This window comes from Antennarius striatus, chromosome 10 (assembly GCF_040054535.1).
Source record: "Antennarius striatus isolate MH-2024 chromosome 10, ASM4005453v1, whole genome shotgun sequence".
In the NCBI taxonomy this organism is placed as follows: domain Eukaryota; kingdom Metazoa; phylum Chordata; class Actinopteri; order Lophiiformes; family Antennariidae; genus Antennarius; species Antennarius striatus.
The window spans coordinates 22,264,919-22,284,736 of NC_090785.1; the positions used below are offsets into that span (position 1 = coordinate 22,264,919).

Here is a 19,818-nt window from a genome sequence, read left to right on the forward strand (position 1 = left end):
GTAGATTACATTGTTATTTTGTATGGAGTGCCAGATAATCCCTCTTGATCCCTTGTGGCCAAAAGTGCCACACTGACTTCCATTCAAATCACTACAGCATAAAAAATGCATTCTGTAATGTCAGCCCTTCATTTTGAAGAAAAATAGTTCAATTTTCAATTTTTACTCTATTTTACTAAATTCAAATATTTTCCCAGTGTAGAATAATTAAAGATATCTGCATGTTGTTTTTTTTTACCTGTAAACATTTACCATAAAGGTGTCCAGTACAAAATCAAAGATATGCGTACAAGTAACATAACTATCTCAACTTTCTCAACCTGAGAATATTTTTCAAATTAAACAAAAACTTTGTTCCCACTGATTTAAAAACTATAAGAAGACATTTACTTTACTAATTCATTCACTTTTCCTGATTTGACCTCATTGCAGGGTGTTGAAACATCCCATTTGGAGCTGGTGGAAGCCATATGGAGCTACATGCCTCAGGTTCACATACTCGGAAAATTTCGCAACCGAAACGGGGCTTTTCCTATCCCCGCTGAGAACAAACTGACCATCCCTATAACCGCAAAGATCCAGACACTACATCTAGTGGGTAAGAAGGACATTACTACAAACTATACTGCTGCTTGGTGAAAGATAAATTGGGTTACCCAACAGGTTTTTAAAAATGTTTTCTGTATATTTTTGTTAAATAATAAAATCAGCCAAGGTATACCTGTATTTAAATAGCACATGCACAAGCTGCATAGCTTGCCCCTTTGAATGATTATACTGTCTGTTCCTTGATTCTGTCCAACTGATCCTTTTGCATGGTGCTCAAGCTTTGTCGGTACACAAAAGATCTTTGTGGGATGCTAGAACTTAATTTTAAAGCGGAAAATTGATTAAATATACAAGCAAATTGAGTTGGAACAAGGAACAAATGAAACTAGTAGGTCAACATATCAATATACAGTGTCTTCTCTTACCCACGTCTCTACCCTTTACCATCAAAAAAACAAAAAGTCCTCACTGCACTGAATATGCAGTTCATGGAGTGAGGATTTCCCAGATTGAAGACATTGGAGAGACAAAAAAGCAGAAGACACAACATTGAGATCATAATTAGGAGAAAGATCATTCATTAATCTTAACAATCCATGGGAAGAGAGTCTCATCCAGCTCATAGTCCTGCTCACTATTTTTGTTTCTCCCCATTCTGGCTACTTGGTTCTATCTATTTGTCTTTTTTCTTCTTCAGGCATGCTTTTTTTTGTCACTTACACTCACAATGTCAGTCAAAATAAGATCTAATAAATAATTGGCTGAATGCAAAAAAATAAAATAAATAAATCAGAATTAGCACTTAACAAATATAGAGCTTTCATATCAAGCAGCCATGTTGCCCACATGGTTTTTAACATTCCCAGGTAATATTCTCAGTAAATTGAAGGGAGAATTGTGGGAAATTAGAAGAAGAAAGAAAAAAAGTTCTTTATTTCTCTCACAACCAGAGAAATGATCTTTTCCACTCACACTGTTAAACATGCACATATAGGGTGTATTGTGTGTACAGGCCCCTGAAGCAAACACAACCACACACATGGGGGCCTGTAAGCACTGTTTTTTGAATGCCTTGATTGACATTTTATGTAATGTATGAAGAATTGGTAAATATTTGGAGAAGTGTTAGAAATGTAGAATTTTCCTGTAAGAATGAACAGGGAGGGTCTTTGGTGAAAAACGCTGAATATTCAGAAAAATCTGTCACGTCTGTCCTAACTGAGCTCAACAGTTTGAAGCTTGAATTAAGTTTCTATTTTGGAGTGTGTCAAATTGGTTCAACCTATTTTTTTTTAAATACCCTAGCTTTATTTATGTATCTTAAATACTTTTTTTATTACAGGTGTGAATGTCCCAGAAATCCCCTGTGTGTCCACACTGCGCCACCTTTACCTGAAGTGGGTGCGTCTGACGAAACCACAGCCATTTAAAGACTTTCTGTGTGTGAGCCTCAGAACGTTTGTCATGCGGAACTGTGCAGGGCCGACCAACTCCCTCAAATATGTTCCCTTGGTTACCGGTTTAGCATCAGCCCGAAATCTAGAGCAGCTGGAGTTGGTGAGAGTTCCTTTTTTGGGGGGGCTGATTCAGCACGTTGTGGAGGACAGCTGGAGATCAGGTGAGGAGATCATGTTGCAGTTCAAATTTGGCCTCATATCAGAGCTGAGCAAAATCTGAGTAGGATTATTAGAACTAATTCTTATTCATCTTGCTTCTATATTTCAAGTTTATTAATGTCTTTTCCTGGCTAAAATGACACATTTACAACAAGTATTACAGTATGACTCACTAATAAACACTGTGTGGTTTACAAACACAATGTATTATTCACAAAGTAATTAATTTGGTGAACGGATACAGTAATACCTCGCTTATTCACACTTCAACATGCACAGCTTCACTACATTGTAGATTTTTAGTGGGCAAATATCCCCAAAGAATTTTTTATTTTTTTGGGGATGGTGTTCTTGGGGTTTTAGTCATCCTCCTCCTTCCTCCATACCCGGGTGGAGTTTAGACCAAAAAAGCTGTATTTTTGGTTCATCAGACATTCTCTCATTCTTCCTCTGGATCATCCAGCTGGTCCTTGGAAACCTTCAGACAGGCCTGGGCGTGTGCCGGGTGGAGCAGGGGATCTTGCTACAGGACTTCAATTCATGACAGTGTAGTGTGTTCCTCATGGTTTTCTTTGAGACTGTGGTCCCGGCTCTCTTAAGGTCATTATTCAGGTCCTGCCGTATAGTTCTGCGCTGAACCCTCACCTTCCTCGTGATCATTGATACCAAGGTCAGATCTTGCATGGAGCCTCAGACTAAGGAGACTGACTGGAATTTCTCCCCCTTTCTAATAATTTCACCAACAGTTGTCGCTTCTTACCAAGCTGCTTGCCATTTGTTTTGTAGCCCATCCCAGCCCTGTGCAGATAGATAGATAGATACTTTATTAATCCCGGTGGAAATTGTACAATGTACAGTTTTGTTCCTGGTGCCCTTACACAGGTCTCCGGTCTTCACCTATAAGGCGTAATAATTGTAGATATTTCATTCATTTTATTGGTAATTTAAAGGCTAACAAAAAACTTACATCAAAAATACCATGTTTTCTAACAATTCAGCCACCGCTCTGTGTGTGTGTGTGTGTGTGTGTGTGTGTGTGTGTGTGTGTGTGTGTGTGTGTGTGTGTATTGTATGTATGTAAAGTATGAATTGGCTTATGCATATGCTCTCACCAGTCACTGTATTAGGTCTACAGCTGCTCCGACAGTTCTAATGACTCAATCACATGACAACAACTCAGATGCACTCATACCCGGTCAGGTCAGGTCTGGGTTCAGTAACAGTATATTTTCAAAGAATGAGGTCAGCTGGCTACCTGAATACGCTGAATGACCAGCTTCTCTCCTTGAAAGTAAATCCAAAAGAAAGACGTCGTTCTCTGCATTCCCTTGAGGTCATCATCTTCTCTTTCTTTTGACCACCACTCACACTCAGGGTTGATCTGGGAGTAGAAGTCTGTCAAGGGCCAGTTCGGAGTTAGCGTTTTTACTTTTAAAAAAACTTCTCCATCTGTCACCTTTCTTACACGTCACTAATTCTTTTACATCAAAATGATGGTGAAATGAACTACCATGCTGCCACCCAGTGGTGTGGAAGAGTACTGCATTACCATCGCTACAATCCAGATTACAGCGCTGTCAACGATGGCATTTTTTAAGACCAATAAAGTGAAAAGTGGGTTATTTCCTGGCACTCGTCAGGTGTGCCGCGGCACAGTGGTGGGGGAGCACTGCTCTGTGGCAAACCTCAGTCTTTTTTTTTGATGTGGGACTTTTTTCTAGCGTTACACGACTTGATCCCTGCCCCCAGGAGTTTGTTTTGAACGTTACTCACAAAGTACTTCACCCCAGCTGCCATTGTCATTCTTTATGTAGGTCACTTGATGTTACTCAACTGTTCCTGAGTGACATCCGAGTGAGTTGACGAACATCCTGGTCAGCAGAGAGTTGTTTTTGGCCTCTGCCAGCCTGTGGTTTTGTTGTCCCCAATATCTGCTGCTCAGACTTGTTTTTATGAATGAATGTCTTAGATATCAGATAGCAACCTGATGCTCACTGCATCCCTCAAAACTTTTTTCAACTCTTTTGACGTGGTCAGTAGTTATGTTTTCTACCAATTACTTTTGAGATACTACTAGCACTGTTTTCGACATCCATCGTGTCCCGTTGCAAGAGGCTAGTGACGACCGCAGCAGTGGTTTTTATGCTTTTGCTTATTAAACCAGATGTTATTCAAGATGTTCACCTAATCAATACCTCATTGGGTAGGATGAGATTTTCTGGTATTGGAATTCAACAGACACTAGAATGGAAGTACATATGTGTGTACATATTATGTATTTGTATATATATATGGCTTTTTCCCCTCAGAAGTAGGTTTAGTGTTTACAAAGAGATATCCCAGTATTGTTTTACGTGCAATAAACCACAGTGTTTCTTGGTGATTCATACAATTGCATGTTTATCAACATTTTGTTTGTTAAGAAATAATATTTTGTCATAATAAATGTATTTATTTAAATGATTACTGCTAATGGCAGGTGATTTGTAGTTTCTTAGTATCAGCAAGGTTTCAGACTGTTTAGTTACGTTTACACCAAAGTACCAATCCCTCGCTGAGTACATGTTAATGAGGGTGTTCTATAAAATACTGTTTATCTTCAGGGGGATTTCGGAATCTGCACACGATTGTGTTTGGAGCCTGTAAGAATGCTCTGGAAGTGGATCTGGGCTACCTCATCATCACTGCTGCTCGCAGGTGCTCATTGGTTCAATATATCATTGTTGTGTAACAGCTGCTGCAGAATTTGATTTATTATTACCATTCAGGTATTTGAGAAGCACAATATGGGGTAAGACACATGCAAAATTAGTTTTTTCACTTTCCATAGTCATGGAAAACACATGGTGAACTTTCTAACTTTTGGAATAAGGCCATTGAATGCTTTTCATAAAAAATGGTGTAGGTCTGGCCCATCTTTTCGTTGCAGTGAGTAACTCTTTGAATGTTATTGTTTGTAAAGCCATTATAATTTTATATTATAAAAGCAAAAATAGATTTTTTTTATGCTGAATGTAAGGGGTGGGGGTGGGGGGGGTAAATTACATCGTCAATCATGTCATTAAGGAAAAAAAATTCACCCTCTTGCTTTGGCCCTTGCACTACGGTGAAACCACTTCACTTTATTGAAAATAATAAAAACCTTTGTGTTTTCATCGAATATTTGTGATGGCTTCACAAAAACTGACATTTGTAGTTGCAAAAATGCGAAATCGATTGAATCTTTAATGGTAATTTATGAAAATAGTGAGGAAAATATTTACATGACGTTTTTGAATAGGACACTCATCTCCTAATGGTAAGACTGGGTTGTTTTTGGTACGTAGTTGTAAAATAGTGACATGCAGGATTTGGTTCTGAAATTCCCCTTTGCCAAGTATAAAGTGAAACAGTTTAACTCAAGCGACAGTTTTGTCCCAAACAGGGTATGAGTGCTAAGTTAATAATTAGAGAAACTGTATTTTTATAATTTTTAGATTTATTTTACATTCAACCACCAGCCCTTATTGTGTTACTGACTATAGAAGTAATAGCAGTTACCTCATGAACCATATTGAAGAGTAACCTATTCAATGATTGGATGCACACAAATTAAATGTTATTGAATTAAACCATTCTGGACATCAGTGCCTGGGTAACTATCTGGATCCCAACACTAAGTTTATCATTTAGAAATGTTCCTATGGCTTCATAATGATCTAAATGTTAATATGCATTTAAATCATGACATACTCTTCTGACAGGCTTCATGAGCTGCGTATCCAGCCTTCGCTGACTAAAGACGGAGTCTTCTCAGCTCTCAAAATGGCTGAACTAGAGTTTCCTCAGTTTGAGACCCTTCATCTGGGATATGTGGATGAGTTCCTGCTGCAATGTGAGTTTTTTCTTTCCATCTTTTTGTCTGTCTGTTTTGATCATACACATGATCTTTTAATGTTACATGTTTGTTTCAGTTTTTACAACCCTACATGAAAAGCAGGCAGTAATAATTGTAAAAGCCATTTTCTGAAGTGTTCCTGAGCCTTAATTGTCACTTTAATGTAATTGTGCTCCACAATGCGATGGACCTAGCCCCATCCTGATTGTGACCAGTTGAGGCTTTTCAAAATCCCTTTTTATACATGATCACCATGGGGCTCCTCATTTTTAACCCTGCTCAAAAGTGTGTCTGATGTTTTTCTGTCACCAAATGCAGAATAAGGATTTAGTTGCAAATATCAGTAAAATCACTTTGTAAGGACAGCAAATTACCATTCTTTTAACAGTACTTACATTTTACAACATGTAGTTGAGTCAGGGCCTGTATTTTTTTTTACCCAGCTTTTACATTACAGGATGGAAATAAGAGAGTTGTGACTCTTGGATCAATTGTTGTCATTGTACTGACATTTCTTACATGGTTTTTGCATGTATTTAATACATGGACTTTTGAAAGACTGTGTAGAGTAATCCCTCGCTTATTTGCACTTCAAGATGCACATTTTCACTACATCGCGGATTTTTAGTAGGTAATCACATGATACCATACGTGCATACTATTGGCTGACAGCATTTGTGTGTGCACTGCGTTCCAAGACTCATGGGTCCTCCTGCAACTTTTCTTTAATCCCAAAGTGTTTTAAATAGTCTAGAAGAGTGTGGGAAAAGGTCATTTGGATATTAGGTGGTTTAACATCAGTATGGGGAGGGGTTCATAAACGTTTAAATTACCGTGAATAATAAAGTAATAGGTGGTCGTTAGCTAGATGGGTAGGTAAATAGATACTTAATTAATCCCGGAGGAAATTGCACATATGCACTGCTCAGACATACATAACAAATAATACTGGATAAACATCAGGAGAAAAAACAAACACTGACAACACAGGACATACCACAAGACATACACTACACTAACAGACATATACAACACTAACAGGATATAGACTAAACTAAATTGCAAAGAATATAAAATAAAAATAAAGTGGTAAACAGCAAGAGGGCCACCTGGTTGGTAAGCTATATTCTTCTTCCATTGTAAGGCACAATGTAACACACATTTTAAGTCATTATCCCAGTGTCCCACCACAACACCTTGGCCCCTCTACACTGTAGCACAGGCTAACGTCCCATTGACTTCACCTGGTTTGCAGTGATGACGGTCTCGGTCGGGGTGGGAGTGGGAGCAGGGGATCCTGGTGGACCTGGTGAAGTTGTCAGTCCAGCTGTTGAATGGGGCCGTTACGCATAGCGGCTCTTGGAGTGGGCTTGGGAGGAGTGGCGGGGGTGGAAGGAGATGAAGCACAGGAGAGGAAGCATCGGCAGAGCGGTCCGCAGGTCTGGGATGAGAAGCCGGGAGTGGTTGGGGAACTGAACCGATTGAAAAAGCTGTGTAGTTAATTCACTCGTTCACTATTCCCCTCCACAATGCTAATCCTTTTCCCGTGTCCGGTGATGGTCCTCATCCCATTGAAGACCTCTTGTACCTGGTTGCGCCCCAGCTGCTTCTCCAGCTTCCTCCCGTATGCCTCCTTGGCCCCCCTCAGGCAGAGTCTCACTTCCTGCTGGGCCTTCCTCGTCTTCTCCTCGGTACCATTCTTGAACGCCTGCTTCTCCCTGTTCAGGACAGCCTTGACTTCCTTTGTGACCCATGGTTTGTTGTTGGGGTAACACCTGACTGTCCTGACGGGCCACTGTGTCCACACAGAAGTTCATGTAATCCGTTAAACACTGAGACTGCCCCTCAACATCCTCCCCATCTGAACCCACAATAACATTCCAGTTGCTTGTCTGGAAGCAGTCCCTAAGCATCTCCTCAGCTTTGGGGGACCATCTCCTGACCTGCCAGGTTGTTGCTGGCAGCCGTTTCACCAGCAGGATGTAGGTGGGCTGTAGGTGCACTAGGTTATGGTCCGATTTACTTGGTGTGGGGAGGGGGGTATTGGTGTATGCCTACTTGGCATTAGTGTACAATAGATCGATGGTCTTGTTCTTCCATGTGGGGCAGTCTACACACTGAACCATTGTGCGGAGAGATGGGTCCAAGGTGACGCGATTAAAGTTCCGCTATATTGCGGAATTTCTTTTTACGTGGGTGGTCCTAGAACGCATTAACTGCGAGTAACGAGGGATTACGGTACCTGTAAATGTGAGTTGTCAGCACATTTTAGGTTGTAATGTTATGAACAAACTTGTTACAAGTTACTCTTTTTTTTGCAAATTTCATCTAAATGTGTGTTTAAATACAGGTAAGATGAGCCATTCGGAGCTGGTGAAGTATGGTCTAGCTGATGTTATTGAAAATCCAGGTATCATCACTGATATTGGCATAAAGGTGGTGAATGAGGTTTTCACCAATATTAAATACCTCGTCATCTACAACTGTCCTCATCTACATAACCCTCACCACTGGATCACAGGTAAGATGCACCCCTGGCTCAATTTTTATACCTAAATGCTTACTGTAATCCTGTCCCATCAGTGCTTATGTTCATAGATTTGTGATGTATTCTTTATTTTTGTAAAATATAGTAATTACTGGAACCCAACAAAGCAAAGTCATATAGTGCATTGTGTAGCCATTAAGTTTTGCCTGTTTCTGTGCTCAGATCAATCCAGGTGGAGCCGTCTTGTTGATCTTACTCTGGTTCGCTGTCATGCTATCAAATTGGAGCCCTTCTCCCAGTTCATAGAATTCCTGCCCAGTCTGGAATTTATCTGTTTGGACCAAATGTTTAGAGAACCACCTAAGGTATACTGTATGTGCATACAAGACACTACAAAAAACTGTGTATTTTCTTCCACCTAATGAACAAATACAGTAATACCTCTGTACTCGATCATAATCCGTTCTGAGGTGGTGGTTGAGCACCGATTTGTTCGACCACCGAAACCAATTTTCCCATAAGAAATAATGGAAAGTATTTTAATCCGTTCTTACTATTTAGAAAAATACCTAAAATATTATAAGAACGTGTATCTAAACAACAATGAATACGTAAATGTGCACAAGCAGTACATGATAAAGATAAAGCATTATAAACCATTTTGTATAATTTACTTCCGTTTTAGAGAGTGGTTGATGGCACTAGCGTCATCATGGAAGGGGAATCCCTTCCATGATGACGCTAGGTAACGCGCCTCCAGGGGTTTTCTCCCTTCTCTCTCTCTTCCGTGGAGGTGAATCTGGCTGGGCAGTAGCCTTCCTCTTTCTTTAAGAAGGAACCTGTCCATTGTCAGTTGCTTCTGCTTCAACATAGTGGAAATGGTTGACTTTGCCATTTCGTACTGCGACGCGAGGTCGGACACTCGTACACCACTTTCATATTTTGCTATAATTTCCGTACGTCTTTGCGTACGTAATTTGCGTACGTGTTACTCCGCTGGCGGTCTGAGTCGAACTGACGCTTACCCGCTGGCCGAGGAGCGCGTTCGGGTCGACTCGGCTAGTCGAGTACCGAAAATCTGTTCGGGGTCCGATACATTTTCTACTCGAATTTTTTGGTCGAGCACCGATTTGGTCGAGTATAGAGGCGGTCGAGTACAGAGGTATCACTGTAGTATGATCTTTACTATTACCTTACTTAGTGTTATACATAGATTTTGTTATGTTATGGGAATTTGGTTAAAAGAATGCATTTTTCTCAATAACTTACAAGCTTATTCATAGATCATGAAATGTTAATAGTTCCTGTTCAGCTAAGTGTGTGTGTTTGTGTGTACGATGATGATGGTGATGGAGGGGCCCCATGATGTCTGCCATCTCTATCAAGTTGAAATGGTTCTCAAAATCAAGGACTTTGACTCTGATTGAAAGCAACAGCCTGTCTGAACACTTCTGTCCACCCAGGTTGCGGTATAGGGGTGTCTGAGATTCTCTGTGATTCGTAGTAAGGGTTGTTCAGCCATAGTTACTGCAGAGTTCAGTGCCCACTCCACAGTTTGACTGCTTTTTTGATCAGCTTGCCAAATTTGTCCCTGTCCCTGACTTTCACATGTCAGCACAATACAGTGTAGAAACGTACACTTCAAACAACAGACTGTTGAACAACCTTAACAGTTGCTGCATAAGTATGAGAAAACATCCCATTATCACGATGCTTGGACCACCATGCTTGACCGTCTTCACTGTGTACTGTGGCTTCAATTCTGTGTCTGACAGACTGTCTGTGACCCTTAGACCCAAAAAGGACAATCTGACTTTCATCAGTTCAGAAAATAATGCGCCATTTCCTTCTTGGCCAGTCAATGTGATCTTTGGCAATTTGTAACCGCTTCAGCAGATGTCTGTTTTTTAGCATTGGGACTTGGCAGAGGTTTTTGGCTTCACATAGACGGTCTCTGATTGTTTCAGTACTTAGAGACAATCTTAGATCTTCTCTGATCCTCCTGGGGGTGATCACTGGCTGAGCCTTTGTTAGTTTTTTTCCGATCCAGTCGAGAAGTTTTTTCTTTATCATCCTTGTCTTTCTACTGTTGGCTGCCATTTTAAAGCGTTTGATATCATTTTAGCCGAACAGCCTATAGGTTTCTGCACTTCTTTGTAGGTTTTCTCCTCTTTTATCCATTTGTTAATTAAAAAACACTGTACATCATTACTCAGTTTTTCAGGACAAATGCACAGCTAGCATATGCAATATCAGTTGTCTTGATCCTTACAGAAGGGCTACCTTTTAACGCCTTTTTTTTAAACCACAGAATCAGCACCCTCCCTAATTGAACTTGACTTTCAGTGAAATATTATAAAATTTATTTACTTTTCCCAATTTTCTTGCTTTGAAATATAATGTGCAGTGTCCACAATTCATTTATGTTCATTAAAGTGCAATTTATTTGACGAATTATGACATTAACTCACCTTTTTAAAGTCACGGCTATTAATTTGAGAATAACTGTAGTTTCCATCAGTTATCATTTTTTTGAAATTGTCAGAAAGTTACCTACTAGCTGCTGATTGTGGTTGTTTGGAGAACGTGGACCATGGTTAGGGACTGTACTGGAAAATAAAACAGAAGAAACTTTGGGTAGGTTACACTGTACATCACAGGATTTAATGTATAAAAGTCAACCCATATGGTTGATGTGAAAAATATTTGATTGACGTTGAATTTTCATGGTGTATTCTCTCCGTCATATAATGGCTGATATCTTGCTTAGTGTGCGTAATGCACAAATATTCACAGCCATGTTCACCTGCAAGTGTTTGATAGTGAAAGTGTGGCTGCTGCTTGACCCAGTGGTTCTGTGGTGTGTGGGCTCACTCAGTGAAACTCACAACTGAATATTCACAAGTTTTTAAAGATAAAACAAAAGAATGGTGTTCATTTTCACAATATTCTGTTCATAGGAAGTGAAATGAGAGTATCAGCGGCAGCACCTTGTAGTGAACATACTTTCATATCAGGAATTAAATCTAAATCATTGTCAATCCTCCATTCTTCTGTCACAGATTATCATCATTTACACCCTTGACTCACGTTGATTACTTTTATCTGGAGCATGTGAAACATTCATCTGCATGTCATTGGGGATAGAGTACATACTGTATACTATATACAGTGATTCCTTAGCAATGGATGTCCACACATAATAGGGTACCGCTATCCTACGTTTGAGTACTATGTAGATGGGATTGGGTTGAAGGTCTCCTCCAAAGAGTGCAGCATATCCTGAAAGCCTTTACACATCTGACTACAGGCATAAATCATGTGTGATTAAATGTAGTGATGGGAGTTTGTTTATCTACAGCTCCTGGGGGGAAACACAAAGTGTTTTGTGTTCCCAAAGTGTTCCAGTTTAGTTAGTCCTTGAATATTGATTGGCTTATGTAGGATCCTATTTATCTTCACCTTCATCTTAATTAATTCTTGAGCCCCCCTGAAAAAAACAGACGCTTTTTAAAGTAATATGCAAAAATGGTCAGGCTGATAATTTTCAGCAACATATGAAAAAAATTTTCTCTCACCAGTTTTTCAATAACTTCAGACCTAAGTGCAATTTTTGTAGAATGAACATATCAAATTACCCATGGGTGTGAGTGTGTGGGTAAGTGGTTGTTTGTCTTTCACGTTGCTGTGTGGTGCACCACCTAATGTTAACATTAGTTGATGGATTTTGAGCTAACATCACCAAGTCATCTTCAAAAGTTTGTCTCATTTTTTTGTTATAGTTACGCACATTACAAAGAAATTCGTAATCCCCAACTCAATTTGCTAAAAGGCTGTCCCAGACTTGCAATGAACCTCCACCTTGCTCTCCTATTGCCAGCAAACACTCATTATTGTACTGTCCAGCCCACTGGAAAACAAACTGCCCTCTTTTTCAACCAAATTTTAAATTTAATCTTAATCAGTTGTCGTGGAAATTTGCCTTGCAAAAATGACAGTTACTGATTCAGTGAAGAGATGGCGCAGGAAAAGAAAAACTTGAAACCCTGCTTCAAGCAGGTAAAAGCAGTTTCTGCGTCAGAAATCCAAATCACGTCAGTCATGGCCAAATGTCTTCCCGATGTGTAACGTTTTAAATATCTCTGCAAAATTACAGATCCATGGATGGGAGCCTATAGTACAATTTTTTTCCTAGTTTGTACAGCCAAGGCAAAGAAAACCATCCCACCTGTATGGAGAAAAGACAAGACTGTTGCTATACCCATCATCACCAAAAAGTTACAGACCAATCTCCCTACTTTGTATAACCTACAAGCTGCATGAAAGTCTATTACTCCAACGCCTTACACCACTGAAAGACCCAAAGCTTACTAAAGATCAAGATGGTTTCCGCCTTGGCCGCTCCTGTGTTTGACAGCTACTGAACTTCAGCCAACACATAGAGGATGGTTTTGAGCACAAGCTCATCACCGGAGCAGCTTTCATAGATCTAACCGCTGCCTATGACACTGTCCAGCACCTTGTCAGGTTCATAAAACTTCTGGACATGACTGGCAATCTGGACCTCTTCTAAATTATAAAAAGCCTATTCCACGACAGGTGCTTCTTTGTTCAACTAAACGACAAGAAGAGTAAGCGGAAAGTCCACAAGGCAGCGTCCTGGCCCCTCTCCTCTTCAACATCTACACTAATGACCAACCAGCAAACTGAAATTTCTGTTTTCACAATACAGACTTGCCATTACCTTGATGCTCCTTGGGTTTCACTCATACTATAGCATAGCCCACCCACCAATTATGAGTTTACATAATTGAGACCAGAGACCAATAAAAAGAACAGACAGCAAAATTGTATACTGTATGACTGATTAATATTTGGTTAAACAGCTCAGCTATACTAATTTTTATGATTGTGTGTGTGTGTCAGGGTTGTGCTAGGGTAGGTCTGAGTGCAGGCACTGGTATTGGTGTGTCTTCTGCGCTGGTCAGCAACCAGAACTCCAGCAATGACAACAACAATAACAACCATCACCAAAACAATGATGCAGAATTGCCACCTGCTCCTCCACCTGTTAATTACAACAACCAAAGGCAACAGCAGGAGCAGCAAAACGGTAAGGCCGATCTCTATTATTTTTATTGCCGTCAAAAATTTTTGAGAGACAGTCTTTTGTCTTATTTGTAAACTAACTTTCAGATTTAACAGATCCAATAATCAGGAGTACATATTCCAGTGAAACTTGGCAAACAAAAACAACAGCATTGTGATTCATTCATGCATTCATTCATTCATTCATTCATCTTCCTACCCGCTTCCTCCGCTTGCGTGGGGAGCTGGAACCTATCCCAGCTGGCATAGGGCGTAAGGCGGGGGCAAACTGTGGGCACAGAGACATACAAACACTCACACACACTCCTACGGGCAATTTGGAACGGCCAATTAACCTGAAGTGCATGTTTCTGGAGGTGAGAGGCAGGCGGAGAGCCCCTATACTGTATATATGTTTACTGTATATGTACAGTACAGGCCAAACGTTTGGACACACCTTCTCTTTACCTTGTAGATTATCATTGAAGGCATTAAACTATGAACACATGTGAAGTTACGTAGTGAACAAAAAAGGGTAAAATAGATGAAAACATGTTTTATATTCTAGTTCTTCAAAGTTGTTGAGTGTGCAAAGCAGTAATCAGTGCAAAGGGTGGCGAAATTGTCAGACACTAGAATATAAAATATGTTTTCAGTTAATTCACTTTCTTGTTAAGTACATAAATCCGCTTGTGTAAATTCACAGTTTGATACCTTCAGTTAGAATCTAAAATATGTCATAAAAATAAAGAATATGCATTTAATGAGGTGTGTCCAAACTTTTGGCCCAAACTCTGTGTGTGTATATGTACATATATACATGTATATATGTATTCACATTTGTGTGTATACATGTGTTTGTATATATAAATGTATATATATATATATGTATATGTACTGTACTACAGTAATCCCTCACTTATTTGCGCTTCAAGTTGCATAGCTTCACTACATCGCAGATTTTTAGAAGGTGGTCATGTGATACCGTACGCCAATGCTATTGGCTGACAGCATCGGTGTGTGCGCTGCCTTCCAACTCTCGGTTCCTCTTGCAACTTTTCCCCAATACAAAAGTGTTTTAAACAGCCTATAAGAGTGTGGTAAAAAGTAATACAGATAGAAGGTGGTTTAACGTCAGAATGAGGAGGGTTCGTAAACGTCTAAATTACTCTAAATAATAAAATAGTCGCTCTATCGCGGAATTTCGTTTTTTGCGAGTGGTCTTGGAACACATTAACCGCTAGTAACAAGGAATCACTGTATTTGTGTATGTGTGCCTGTGTGTGTGTATATTATATACACACAGGTAGTCCTCAACTTAAGAACATTCAGAGATACGAACAAATGCGCACCGTTATTTCTGACGATTATCCTTCAGTTCCCCTTTCCGCTTCAACCTCCGCTGGAGCAGCACCACCATGTACTCACATCTCCAATACCCGTCGCCATGTATGCAGATTCAATTAGCATTTTATACCTTGCTAATGTGTGGGATTGTCTCAGGTGCCTCTCTGCACACCCTTCACCTTGGGTGTTCTACTGTGGTAGATCTTGGCCTCATTAGCCCTCATGGTAGGACCTGTTCATGATCCATGATCAGTGCCTCTGTGCTGTCAGTCCACCATTTTTGAGCCATTGTTAGCTTTGACATTAGCCACCTCCTCTGTCTGATGGAGGGACATGCCATGTAGAGCTTGCCCTGCATGTTGTCTCCTCCTCATCTTTGCCAATCTCATCAGGTTTCTGCTGCCTGAGGCATTCACTGAGCACTTGGTCTTTGGGGGTCATGTTCCTGATGTACTGTTGGATGTTCAGTGTTTCACTCTGGATGATGGACCTGATGCTCACTAGTCCTCAGCCTTCCTCTTTCTGCTTAGCGTATAACCTCTGGGTGCTGAATGACATCCCTAAGTCATTACTCTAGATCCTGGTGGTATGGATCAGTTAGTTGATTTCTTGTTCATTCGTGCCATATGACTTGATGCCCTCCATGTAGAGCAGTTGGCTGATTGTTGGAGTAACATCTTTTGGTGGGGACAGGGTGATGGTGCGGGCTGGCAACCCCCTAACTGGAAAAAGCAAGGCCTGTCATCATTGGAGGTAATCTCAGATCGGAGAGAGGTATGGAGATGATTCTGCAACCAGTGGCAATTCCATATCTCCAGGGTCTGAGACCAAACTCTATCCTCGAAGGGGACAATGCTCGCTCCCACAGAGTGAGGTTTATCAGAGACTACCTCCAAAGTTTGGGAGTGGAGACAACAGAAGGGCCTGTCAGCGGCCCTGACCTCAACTTCACTGAACACTGGGGATCAATTTGGGGGATAAATCTGGGTGTGCAGTGCCAGGGTGACTGACACAACCACCTTGCCTGACTTGCAACAAATTCTTGTTGAAGAATGGAAGAAGCAGCATGTAAAGAAGAGCTGTGCTGGTGACCTGCATGAGGAGGAGATACCAGGTTTTGTGACTGTATGGTTCTTCAAAAAAATACTAAGGCTTCTGTTTATTACATGAATACATTTTTAAACTGTCAGTTTTTCTTTTTTCTTCAAATTTCAATCATCCCATCCACCAAACAGAAGTCAATGGCAGAATAAGCTGTTTGACTGGGCAGAATTTTTTTTTCACATTATTCAAGGGAAAAAGCTCTGCTGCTCATCCCATGAATGCATGTTCCTTACAAGGGGAATGAACAGGTTTTCCAACACTGTAAGATTTATTTCCTAGAAGCATTGTTACAACAAAGAAATAATTTACCAAAGACAAAATAGGTGATATCAGAAACACACATCAGCGGTTAATTTAGGAGATTTCATATTTTCTCTGAATGGAAACAGCTGAACTTTTCTTTCTGCAGCACCGATACATGATGAATTAGATGAGGAGGATGACCAGCTGATATTGCAAGAGGACACCATGGAGGCTGAGCCTCAGATAGAGCTGAAAGAGACAGAGGAAGTGGAAGAAGCGGACCTATCAGCCGGTACCAGTCGTCCTGAAATGGCACAACATCCTGATGAGGAGCAAGCAGGTTTCAAGAGTTTTCCATACAAACTGTGATTGTCTGTCCTTATTATTTTCATGTCATGTTGTTTTCCTGTCTTCCACCTTCCGGTCTCCAGGTCCCAGTGGTTTAGTTCAGCAGTGCAGGCAAGCTGGTGTCAGTGTTCCCAAGCCCCCGATGGTGACCTCTGACTCAGACAGTGAGGAAGAAGAAGACCTCGTTTCGAGACTAATTCCAACGACCACATTACAGCAGCAGGCCTCCTGCACAAAAGGTATCAGCAGAACATAAACACAGCCAGTCGTTTTAGTGGTGCATTCAATGTCAGGGTGGGTCTAAAACACTTCTGCTGTAGAACAAGGTTGTATATGGAAGTGAAAACTGTGCTGTCTTTTTGAATTTAAAAATAGAGTTAGAAACTCCCTGTGAAGACTCCCTCAGAGACATAGAGTAAGAATCCAGTAAGAGTAAACTAAACAATTTTAAAAATAAACATAGTATATCTTGTGAATAAATAGGTATTTAGTATGTTAATGTTCTATACTAGTGAATACTACAGTCCTTCCAATCCTGTCTTCCTCTTACTCCTAGCTTAGCGTGAACCTTCAAAGAGGCAGCCGTGACCCACAGCGGCACTCATGTAATGATGGGGTGTAAACATTTTTGTTGGGTATGCATACACACACACACACCCACTAGGACTGTAACATATTGTTTAATTACCAATTAATCAATAATTTTCCAAATTAATAACTTAACATTACTTAGTCTCAAAAATAAAAAATAATCCTTCTCAAAATTTCAGTCCAAGGTAAAGTCTTCAGGTTTCTACTTGTCACAAATTCAAAAATCATTTAATATCATCAGTCAGCTAATCGTCAGTTATTATCGTAGTTATTAACATCATAGTACATGAGTCTGAATATCAACCATAACCCTAATCAGATCACAGCCGTGTGACTGACAGCCTGGAGTTAAAATTGCGCTTTGTGACCGTGTCTCCTCGCTGATGCCATTGTCGGGTCTAATTCCAACAATGAGTGTAAAAGGTGAGTACGCTGGCAGTGACGTGTTACGTCCTATGTTGGTGGACAATGGCCGACAGTCAATCTAGCGGAGCGCTGACTAAAGTTGCACAGAAACATTTTTACAGATTTTGGAACTCTGTCCACATTAGACGCTTCACGTTAAAGAGATGCAGCGTCAATGTTTGAGAAAATCTAAGGCTTTTAAGGGCGCCTTGTGGTGCGGAAAATACAATAGTTTTCCTTTCGGGGTAAAGGGCTTTACCATTCTAATTCCCCTTTTCCGTATCTGTTCAGATTCTTCTTTTTGGGAGTTTTGGGATTCTGTTCAGATTTTAGTTACCCTTCACAGACCATTCAGTCAATTTTACAATTAACTGAATGGTCAATTAACTATCAGGTCATAACGAGTCACAGTGAGACAAGTCTTCATCACTTTTCCTCCTCATGTTTAAAACAGCCACTTCTATTACTTTACCTCCAATGATTGTACAGTAGTTGGCACTCTTGCCTCATAGCAAGGATTACCCAGGTTCAATTCCCTTTGGGGTTTTTCTGTGCTCAGCTTGTTTGTTCTCTCTCTGTATGGCTTCTCTCTCCGGTTTTCCTCTCACCACCAAAAACATGCAATTTAGGTGAATTGGAAAACTCCAAATTGTCCATAGGTATGAGTATGAATGTGAGCTGTTATCTGTCTTATGTTTAGCTTTGCGATGAGCTGGCACTTCTCCCATAGTGTACCCCTCCTCATGCCCCAGCAGAACCTGTAACCCATAACTTCAGATGAGCGGATGAAGACAAGACTTATGGTTGTATTGTCTTCAAGAAGGTGATGGTATAGATAAAGGAAGTAAGGAGGAAGAGATCTCAACTCTTTTGCCACATGACAAAGTAAATTAAATATATCAACACAATTATTGTAAAATATTGTACGACGTCCATGCAGTAAAGAAAAAAAGTTATTAATCCCTTTATCAATCCCTCAGTAATGAAATTATTCTTCTTACACTGGACGTATTTCATGGTGAAGGGCAACCAAGTAGAAGTGATCTAGGAGCAGTTTGTGGGGTTCAGTGCCTTGCTCAAGGGCTCCTCGGCAATGCTCAGGTCCACACTGGTCTTAAACCTGCCAACCTCCACTCTGCAAGCCAAGTCCTTGTGGACTGAACTAGCCTATATATTGTCATTAAAAATAAAATAGGAAAGTGAAACAAAAGTAACACCGTTCCCCCTTCCGTAAGGCTTTGATGGGGGAGGGGACACTTCAGTTACTTTCGTTTACTTTCAATTCTTGCGCAGTTGTGTCTGGTCTCAGAATTAGCAAATTCTAGATTCCACCATCAAGTTTAAAACTAAAGGAGATCAGTCAGACCTTTTCCGTTTTTCACCGTTTGTTTTTGGAATGATCTATCAGAAATCACGAAGCAGACGTCTTCTTTTTTTGTCATTTTGAAAGTCTAGACATTGAATTCATTGAATATATAATTATTTTATTAATTATACCTGTTGGTATTGTTTTGTTACAATTGTTTTCCTTCATTTGGATTTTTTTCTAATATTGTTGTAAAAGGCTGTGTAAGTGGTCAGATGGACAAGCCATTGACTTAGAACTCAAGTTGAGTCATTGATCAGAACTTTTAAATACATAAAATATGCTCTACAGGAATTAAACAACTGCACATATAAATAGGAATAATTCCTCAAAAGAAGACATTTGTTGCCCTTGTGTTTTTAGAGGTGAAGGATATTACCTAGGATTGTGTGCTGCCTGTTGTTCCACTATGTCTATGGGTGTCTGGAAAAGGCCAAAATAATAACTGAATCAATCCTACCTGGAATTAATGAACTGACCTACTGAAATGAAGAGAACAACACACATGCACTTCCTCCAATAAATGAACAGTAATTACTTTTCACCATGCCAGTCTCTTTATTGTTCTGTAGGATCTGATTAATGGGGATGTGAATAGCATGCAAGGAGAGATTGGTGTGTGTCCCCTATCCAAGCAAATATCTCCCTTCTCCCTTAGCCTCATTCAAAAAGTGTTGGCCATTGAATACTGGGCTTAACTTGTTAACACATAGTTTCAAGTTTATTTCAAGTTGATTTATTCTTGTATAGCCCAGATTCACAAAGAATGTCTCAAAGGGCTTTACAATATGCACGT

General features: G+C 40.2%; 1 protein-coding gene across 2 annotated transcripts in view; it reads left to right on the forward strand.

The window, feature by feature from the left end:
• The window catches only part of fbxo38 (F-box protein 38), a 44,336-nt gene that overhangs the window by 9,015 nt on the left and 15,503 nt on the right, over positions 1 to 19,818 (forward strand). For both annotated transcript variants that reach the window (XM_068325449.1, XM_068325450.1), the window contains exons 5-13: positions 433 to 598; positions 1,892 to 2,167; positions 4,769 to 4,862; positions 5,909 to 6,039; positions 8,393 to 8,563; positions 8,753 to 8,895; positions 13,457 to 13,643; positions 16,479 to 16,652; positions 16,744 to 16,899. In XM_068325449.1, coding sequence (XP_068181550.1) covers positions 433 to 598; positions 1,892 to 2,167; positions 4,769 to 4,862; positions 5,909 to 6,039; positions 8,393 to 8,563; positions 8,753 to 8,895; positions 13,457 to 13,643; positions 16,479 to 16,652; positions 16,744 to 16,899 — 1,498 coding nt within the window. The remainder of the gene's footprint in view (positions 1 to 432; positions 599 to 1,891; positions 2,168 to 4,768; positions 4,863 to 5,908; positions 6,040 to 8,392; positions 8,564 to 8,752; positions 8,896 to 13,456; positions 13,644 to 16,478; positions 16,653 to 16,743; positions 16,900 to 19,818) is intronic.